This window comes from Emiliania huxleyi (assembly GCF_000372725.1).
Source record: "Emiliania huxleyi CCMP1516 unplaced genomic scaffold EMIHUscaffold_938, whole genome shotgun sequence".
NCBI classification, from domain to species: Eukaryota; Haptophyta; order Isochrysidales; family Noelaerhabdaceae; genus Emiliania; species Emiliania huxleyi.
The window spans coordinates 4376-13380 of record NW_005195028.1 but is presented as its reverse complement, the minus strand read 5'-3'; the positions used below and the strand labels follow the sequence as shown (position 1 = coordinate 13380).

The 9005-nt window shown below is 65.2% G+C and overlaps 3 protein-coding genes across 3 annotated transcripts; 2 read left to right on the top strand and 1 right to left on the bottom strand.

Moving 5' to 3' along the window:
- Positions 1-264: 264 nt before the first annotated feature.
- Positions 265-1000, top strand: EMIHUDRAFT_250514 (hypothetical protein; the record flags this gene model as incomplete). Its single annotated transcript, XM_005756967.1, has 4 exons — positions 265-382; positions 487-566; positions 652-689; positions 967-1000. 4 exons carry the CDS (start codon positions 265-267, stop codon positions 998-1000), a joined length of 270 nt encoding a protein of 89 aa, XP_005757024.1.
- A 2095-nt stretch (positions 1001-3095) lies between these two features.
- Positions 3096-4093, bottom strand: EMIHUDRAFT_250512 (hypothetical protein; the record flags this gene model as incomplete). The annotated part of the gene is made up of 2 exons (XM_005756966.1): positions 3096-3104; positions 3161-4093. 2 exons carry the CDS (start codon positions 4091-4093, stop codon positions 3096-3098), a joined length of 942 nt encoding a protein of 313 aa, XP_005757023.1.
- Positions 4094-7591: 3498 nt separating this feature from the next.
- Positions 7592-8611, top strand: EMIHUDRAFT_372555 (hypothetical protein; the record flags this gene model as incomplete). The annotated part of the gene is given in 3 exon segments (XM_005756965.1): positions 7592-7890; positions 7906-8207; positions 8256-8611. Coding segments are annotated over 3 exon segments (902 nt in total), but the record flags the coding sequence as incomplete, so codon positions are not given.
- Between the last annotated feature and the right edge of the window lie 394 nt (positions 8612-9005).

Sequence of the window (9005 nt, the reverse complement as noted above, 5' to 3'; positions counted from 1 at the left end):
TCCTGCACCAACCCCGGCTCCTACTCGCAGTCGGGCGCGGCGTCCGGGGCGGGGGACGGCTCCGCGCCGGGCCTCAGCTCGAAGGGCCAAGAGTCGTCGCGCAAGCGCGGCTGCGACGTGCCCATGTCTGAGGCGAGGCAGTACCAAAACCAAGAGGACGAGGAGGGGCAGCAGCGAGGCGGGGAGGCGCGGCGCGCGCCGCCGCGGCCAAGCTCCCCCTCGGCCGCCTCGGCCGCCCCGCAGCGGCGCGAGGGCGCCGCATCGATGCCTCGCTCGAGCTCGGTGCAGTCGCTGACAAACGACAACTACCTGATCGAAGTGAACGATGTGCTGGAAGTGCTCGACTCGTTTTGGTCCGAGGAGCCCGCGAGCTCCGAGCGCGGTGCGACACCCAGCCTCGACACGTGAGGTGCCGCGGACCGCCACTCGTTCGCGCGGCCGCGCCGCCCCCGCGCAGTCACTGAAATCGTGTCGCCGCTCCGACAGGCACCTGGGACCGACCCCTGTGGCGGCGCGTGTGCGCCGAGGAACTCTCTCGCGGTGGCCGCCTTGTGCGGCCGTGGACGGTGCACTTACCGATACTTACTGGGTTGCGGGAACTCTGGCTCTCGAGACATGCACATGTGCTGGCATTGCTCCGTGCTGGGCTAGGCGTTTGGTGAGAGACGGCATAGCGATCCTGTGATGAGGTTGCGGTCGAGGGGGCACGTTTAGGCGACTAGGTGTGCTGGCCCCCCCACGACGCGACCCCAAGCTCCCATCCCACTTGTGTCCGACGACGTCGAGGCTTGCCACGTGTACCGCTCATGAGGTGGAACAAGCGTGTATTGGAAGTACCTGCCAAAAGCAAAGTGGGCCGAGGTACCCTGAACCCTCTTCCGACCCAGGTGTTCCGACCCTCTGCGTGGCCGGCTCACACAGCGAGCCTTCCTGTCTCCCTGCTGCCGATTCATCGGTGGTGCTCAGTCAAGAGCTAAGCCCAGTTCTCGACGATCGGTAGCCTCACCGCGGGTCGCGCCGCTGTGCAGCGAGAGCCAGGCTCGCCCGGCGAAGGTGACCAGAGAGTGCTAAAAAAATACCAGAAAAAATCAGGGAGCCTCAGAGAGTGCCACTGCCACCATCCAGCTTCCAGGCCGCGGGAGCCGATCGGCTGCGCCGAGGACAGCTGCCGCAGTGTGCTCCGCGGCTCACCAGTGTGCGCCGCGGCGCCGTCCAGCCACTTTGGCGGCCAGCCACCGGTCGAGTTCTTCGACTCTGGAGGTCATAAAGGTACCGTCTGAAAGGTATTTTCATGCTCTATTGACTGGCGCAAAAATTCCCCGCCAACTGTTTTCACAGCGGGCGTGATTCACACCGAAGCATGAGTGAAGCATCGGGTTGGGCGCGCCAGTCGGCATGGTGCTGGTGCCGGAGGAGGATGGCGGGTCGCGCGCGTACCGAGGCGTGATGGTCGCGGGCTGCCCAATGGGGGAGGCAGGGTTTGTGGATGCGTGGTTACGCGCCCAGGTGAGCAGTATCGAGAGCTACATCGAGAAGACGGTTCTTTCGCTACGTGCTGCGAGCCCCCACGCGCTGTGGGCCGCCATCTACTATTCCTGCTCTGCCAAGTTCGACTTCATCCTCCGGCACCTCCCTCCCGACCAGACGGTGTCCCACGCTCGCGTCCTCGACGCTGCTGAGGCGTGCGGCTGAGGCGTGCGGCTACGAGGGCGTGCTCGGCGACGCCATCACCGCGCGGCGGGCTCGCCTGCCTGCGCGGATGCGCGGCCTCGGCCTGCGCTCGCTCGAGGAGGTGGCGCCGGCTGCGTTCTGCGCCTGCTTTGTCGAGGCGGCCGAGAGGTTCCTCGACAGGTCGACGCCCGGCGGCGGCAGCGAGCGTGGCTTCTTCCAGATGCTCGCTCCGCTCTTCGGCCACGGCGCCTTCGAGTTGCCGTACCCGAACAGCCCTCGCCTCTCGCGCTTCCTCTCGGGCTGCACCACCAACGTCAACCCGCTCGGCGCGCAGCTGGGGCAGCTGACGCTGACGGGCGAGTCCTTCAAGAGGGCGTGGGAGGGCATGCAACGAGAGGTCCGCGGCGAGGGCGTGGCGGGGCCTCTTGATCTCCGGGCTCCCGAGGCTGGCAACGGGCGGGCCGGCAGCGCTGGGCTACAGCGGCAGCTGACGCAGCAGCGGGAGCAGGTCAAGCGCAACCAGCTCAGCCGCAGCATCCTCGGGCTGCCGCACGGCGACACGCGGCGGGAGGCGTGGCTGGCCGTCGACTCGTTCTCGTCCGCGTGGGTGAGCTCGTCCAGCTGGGCTTGGCGACGCTCAACGACCGCGCCCACGGCAACTGCCACGACGACATCTTCTCACACACGCGTGATCGGTGATGCGCTGCACGCGGGGCTGCGCGGCAAGGAGGAGCCGCGCGAGATCTTCAGCGCCGTCATCCCGCCGGTCACGCTCAACGGCACAGCTGGCACGCGCGGCAAGAACGGCATCGTGCCGGATGGGCGCCTGCACTGCAAGCTGCGCGAGTCCCGCACGGCGCGCTGCACGGGCACACGAGGCCAGGCGCATCCGTCTGTCCGGTGGCGCGGCACGACAGTGCAGCGCGGGCCCGAGCAGCCGCCGGCGGAGCACCTTCTCGAGGGCAAGACCATCCACCGCGGCGGGCCTCACTACATGAGCGCTCGGGCGCGCGACGATGGCCAGGGCGGCGCTGTCGCCGACAGGGCGAACCTTGTCCAGCGCGACTACGAGGCGCGGGCGGCGGCGCTCGATGCCAAGCCGCACGTGCAGACATGGAACAACGGCTCGAGGGACGCCGTTTCCTCCGTGCTGCGCTCGTTTGGCACCGTGCGCAGCCTCGTTGTCGGGGCCTACGCGGAGGCGTCGGACGACCTGCACCAGCTGTTCGACTGTGTGGTGGATTCGGCATCCAAGCAGCACTGGAGGCGGATCGGCGCGCGTAGCGCGAAGGAGGCGCGGTCCTACTTCGCTACGACGTTGCGGCGGGCGTGGGGCGTGCACTTTGCGCGCGAGATGCCCGGGCACAGCAGGAGACTCGCTGAGGCACGCGGCGTGCAGCGGCAGCATGCCGGCGTGCTCGCTGTCACTGCAGCTGTCGTCAAACTCGACCGCGGCGGCGGCCGGATAAACCCCGAGCAGCGCAGGGACTTGCTCTGGGCAGTGAAGCGCTGCCAAGAAGAGAGGTGTCGCCCCGTCGGTCGACTGGTAATCTGCCCGTTCCGCCAGCGCCGCGGGGTGTGCGCGTGCGAGCAGCGCGACGGCCTCCGGCGCATCCGGCGACGTGCGCCAGCCGTCTTCCCCCATGCCACGACAGAGGCGTTGCAGCGGCAGCTCGCACAAGCCGTCCCTAGTGAGAGGGTGAGCGGCCGCCACGGGGCTCATCTCGAGGAGGGCGCGAATCAGCGCCGCACTGGGCGTGCCGGTGCACGCGACGTGCAGGAATGTGGGCTCGTACTCGCTAAGTTGGAGAGGAAGAGCACCCCTGTTGGCCGCCGCTGCCACTCCTCCAGCTAGCACCTGGAGGGCAGCCGCCTCGCCGCACTGACGCGCCCGCAGCAGGTCGGCGAGCGGCCAGCTTGGCGACGGAGGGTGCGCGTCGGCGAGGGCGGCCACGCAATCGCCGCTGAGCCGTACAAACAAGGCCAGGTGCAGCGGTAGCAGCGGAAGCATGGTCGGGCCAATGACGTCGGCCTCCGCTTCGCTGCGCTGCGCTGCCTCAGCGGGGCAAGCCCGCACCCTCGCGAGAGCTGCGCGAGACAGCCACGGCCGCGCGCCCGACAGCAAGTCGCGTCGAGCGTCCTCAAGGAGACGCCCGAACTCTTCTTCGATGAGCGGGTCAAGTCGATGGAGAACCCGGGGAAGGAAGCGCTCATCGAACTCAGCGGTGGTGAGATCGCTGCGGCAGCGAGCGGCTTGGATCATCGCGTCGTAAGACAAGAGGTCTTGGAGCGTGTTGTAGATGTGCGGGAGGCGGAAATGCATGCCCAGCCACCGCACGTCGTTGAGCAACCGGCGTGCAGCTCTGCAGATCTTGCGGCAGGTGGGCTTAGTCGCGCGCATCTGATCGAGGTCGAGAAACATGAGGCACGCATCTAGGAGGTCCGTCGGCTGGGACAGCAGCAGCGTCGCACGACGGGCAGAGCCGCGAGTCCGCATCGCTTGTACCCGGGTAGCGGCCGGGGCTGGTGGCCACTCGACGTCTACCCGGTACGTCGAGTTTCTTCTTTCTGAGAGGGGCTTGTCTTCGTAGAATTCTTCTTTCTGGAGTAGACTGTGTGTCGCTCGTGCGTGTCGTCATCATCTGTCCAGCGTCCACCCATACCGCGTTGGTGTCCAGTCCGAGCCTGGCTGTTCTTCACCTTACTACCTACTCGCTTAGTGTGGGTAAACCATAAAAGTAGGTTTGAATTCGTCCACGTAAGGCTTGGTGAGTGGTTGGGGTGGCCTCAGGCATCCCCAAGGGAGCCTCTGCGGTGCCACATAAGCAGCTTAGTGATTGTTGAGACTTTAAAGGATTCGTTTGAAGAAACGCAAACAGGACAGACGCTACTATGGTCACCAGTAAACCATAATTCGACTTTGAGGGATCATATCTCAAAAGGCTGGGTGAGAGCATAGCATTATTGTTGTATATTAGGCCGCATAAGGTCAAACTCGACCCCACAAGCATCAAGAACCCGATGCTCCCGCTCGACTGTGCCGGCACACTGCCTCCTCGCGCACGCTGCTAGCAGGCCGTTGCGGCCCGTGGTGCACCAGAGAGAGAGGTCGACACGTTGCCCCCGCCGGCGAGTCCGCGCGGCTCAGGCCGGCCAGAAGGTGTGTGGTGGCGGCACCGTGGCAGGATTGCGGAGAAGAGCTCGCCGAACGCGAGCAGCAGATGGCCAAAGTGTGCCAGCGCGAGAGCCTCGCGAGCGGGCGCAGAAGGAGCTCGCCGTGACACGATGCCGGGCGGTGGTGGTGCTCTGGCGGCTGTGCACAGTGGGCAAGGTCAGGCTGCAACAGGGCAGCACGATGGTAGTGCCCTGCTGCAGCCTGGCCTGACATGCACAGGGCGAACAGAGACACTACTATCGTCCGGCGCTCGTCACCGAATCTGGGCCAACTTCGACCGCCGCCACAGCTCGCCACGAGCACGCAGCGACAAAATGTTGACTGTACGGAAGTCGAGGCTGGTCGAGAGGAAAAGGCTGCCGTGCGAGCCGGCAGCAGGCCGGCTCGGCGTGGACTGCCGCGCCGACTTTTATGGGTTTCTCTGTTCATAGTAGCGTGCACGCTACTATGGTTTACCCACATTAAGGGAGTACCTACCTAGTAGACTGCGGAAGCTCGTGGAGCAGCCCGAGTGGGCGCTCCTGACTAACTGCCCCCAAAGGACTCAAACGACCCCAAATAAACGACTCGTGCGCTAAAGAAAGACAACGACTGTGAACCGCAGGTAGGGTTCCCCGCGGCCGCCGGCTTTGCTTGACCTTTGTTCGAGGCTTTGACGTTTGAGCTTTGTCGTCCCTTTCCCTCTTTTTTTGCACGTAGGAAGGTAGGTAAATTTCTCCACACACAGTGTTGTTGTTAAAGTGGCCTCGAGTGGGAGATAGAGGGGCGATTTCTTCTCACTTATCGGCAGAAGCAGCGTATCTCTCGTCCTCGAAAAAGTCGGCTATGGCTCCGCCCGCAACTCTCTCGCTGACACGCGCGCCCCGTCGACCTTACGACGGGCGCGCTGCGGTCGCACGCCTACCCAAGTCATACAATGCCACGGCGTGCGATCTAGAATCAGCACACGCGCCTCTTTTTCCTTCGTGCGTGACTTTTTCCTACCCAAGTCGCAGGCGCTATTCTTTTTCCTTCGCGGCAACGCGATGGCGGCAAGGCCTCTCTGCGCGCCCGCCCTCGCCACGCCGAAGACCAACCGACGTCGGACCGCGGTGAGACCACGCCGCCCCCCGCGCCCGCCCGCGCCCGCAGCGTGAACACATACGCGCGTCCCTCACCACACGGAAACATACGCGCCAGCCGCGCAGCAGCCTCACATGCAGCGCCGACCGCATGCTCGCGCCCTGGGCCGCCGACGACCCGGTCGGGCGGGCTGCGCGGCCGCCGTACACCATCAGGCAGGCGCGCGACCACCCGCAGCACGCCGCAGCCCACCGCGCAGCCCTGCCAGCCAAAGCTGCGCCTCCCAGCTGCACAAACAGGCGCACAACAGAGCACAGCGCACAGCACACGCCGGCGCGCGCGCAGCACACGCAGACGCACGCGCGATTCCAACACGCACACGCGCACAGCACGCGCGCATCGCACGCCAGCGCAGCGCCGCACACAGAGCACACTTGCCCACATCAGCAGCAGCCAGCCTGCCACAATCCTCATCTCACACACGCGCGCGCACGCACACTCCCCACGCCGGCGCACGCATTGGGCGTCGCCGAGAGGAACCAGAAGAACCAGAGAGTCGGCTTGAGGCCGTGAGGGATCCAGATCTGGATCCCTCAAGGCCTCACAAGCCGACTCCCTCAAGGCCTCAAGGCATCAACCTGGCTCCTTCCAGGCATACCTAGCCCCCTTCAGGCACCAACCAGAATCTTCCCAGGCATTATCCTGACTCCATCCAGGCAGGAGCTGGCTGCACCTCGCGATATCCCGCTCCATCTCGCCTAATCTCGCCCCATCTCGTCTAATCTCGCCTCGCCTCGCCTCATCTCGCCTCATCTCGCCTCATCTCGCCTCATCTCGCCTCATCTCACCTCATCTCGCCTCATTACGCCGCACGACGTGACCCGAGATCGACCCGAGATTGACCCGGAATTGAACCGAGATGGACCCGAGATCGACCCGAGATTGACCCGAGATCGACCCGAGATCGACACGAGATCGGCCAGAGATCGACCCAACGAGGCCCCTCTGGGGGGGAGATTGACTCAACAAGGCCCCAAAGCCCCCTCTCTGGGGGACCCCTCCCCCCCCACCCCGAGTGTCCGTGTCCTTCGCGAGTCACCGATGGGGAGCCGGAGCGGGGGGGGGGGTGCGAAAAACGAACAGGGGAGGCTGGGGAGGGGGGGGTCCACTCTGAAGACAGCCGACCGCGGAGGGGTTTTGTCCCACAGGGTTTTACCCTCCGCGTGAGGATCGGCGCGGCGAGGGGGTAGGCTCGAATTCGCCGCGCAACATTTCACCCCCACAGGACCCCGCCCTCCCCCCCTCATTGGTCCCACCACCCAGAACCCCAACCTTGGCTTCGCACCCCCTCCTTGCGCAGTGTCCCCCGCTATGTGTCGCCGTCTTCGGGGCACGCTATCCTGTGCAGTCAGGGCAAGTGGGGGCGAGGCGCAGTCCCTCTGGTCTATACTGGTGTGGTTCTGTCCCTAGTCTCGGAGGGGGGCTTGAAGGTAAGAATATTTTATTTTTTTTCTGCTCGCATACTCGAGTACTAGTAGCGTAGTAGGATGAGATTATGAAAAACGCCGGAATTCGGACGAGTACTCTCGCCTGCACAAATTCGATAAGTGGGACAAGGAGGGATGCGTCCAGGATGCACGTCCTGCAGTTTGAGGTGTGCTTTCGTTCCCTCTCCTCGGTGACCAAACGACGAGCTGGAGAGCTGGCGACCGAACGATACTCGAGGCGGCTGGCGGCGATGGACGACCGAGCGGAGACGCAACGAATCGAGGAGCGGCTCCCGCAGGGAACCGACGAGTGGCTCGCGAGACCTCGGCTGTCGACGACTTCGCGAGGAACGATCACGCCGGTGGTGATACTGCAGCCGCTGTCCGCGCCGGTCGGCGACGTGGTGATGTACACCGGGCCGTTGCAGCCGATCAGCTGGCAGCTCCACGGGATAGGCAGGGAGTTCGGCGGCGGGACACAACCTGCGGATGTCGCTGTGGAGGCTGGCGCGATCACACAAGACAAGCGCAGGGTCGACGTCGGGCCGACGCGAGCAAGCAAGTCGAGGCGGATGGATCGGCGCCTCACCCACTGGCAGTGCATCTACTGCCGGCGCGAGACGCGGAACGATGCACGGGCGACGAGTTGCTGGAACTGTGGTGGCGAGAAGGAGCAGCTCCGAGATGCGGACAGTGAAGGGCGCGAGGCGGCACGCCGCGGGCAACGTGCGAAGGAGTACGCTGGCAGATCGCTGAACGCCCTCGGTGCTGGCACGTCGCTGGTGCCGCGAGCCGCGCAGGGAGTGTTCGAGCGGGCGCGAGTGGACGTGCTCGTGCACTGGGAGACGCAGCAGCTCGAGCAGTACACGGGGGCGGCTTCTTACCTGCGAAAGGAGGAGTCCATGCTCGGGGTGATGGAGTCGTACTACGTCGTGCACACGGGCGCTCGGGTGGGCGTGTTTGATGAGGAGAAGCGGTCCCACATGACGGGCACGGACGTTGCTCGTTTCTTCAACGCGATCGGGCGCAAGGCGGCGGTGGGCGTGCCGGGCGAGACTACCTTTCCCATGGGCGGCTACTTCAACGAGTTCCGGCGTGAAGGCATGACCATCGAGCTCGTGCGAGAGCTGCGCAGAGCGGTCACGTTCGCAATCGCTGCGGCCGGCGGCGACGTGACGGCGATCACGAAGAACGCGAGGACTTTCAGCGAGTGGTACAGCGATACGTCGAACGTGGTCGCCGTCGCGCTGCTCGGACGGGGCGGCGCGGTGAACGTCGCGCTGATGCGAGCGGCGAAGGAGGTCTTTGCCAGTTGGTATCGGCCAGGCGGGCGCCTTCACATGCCGGGACACGAGAGTCATCTGGCGTCGCCGGCGGGGTTCGAAGACTTCGAGGTTCCGGGAAGCGTGGTGCGTGACGTGCTGCGCAGCTTGTTTTCTCGGGAGACGAAGTCGTGGGTGACAAAGGTAGAGCGCGCACAGGGGCTGATGCTTGCGTCGAGCACAACAGCAAGCAGTCGCACGATGCGCAGCGGGCGCGTTGTCGACTTTGCGGTCGAGGACAGGGATGTCGACGCGCGGCGGCCGTCCTGGGAGGAGGAGACGCAGCCC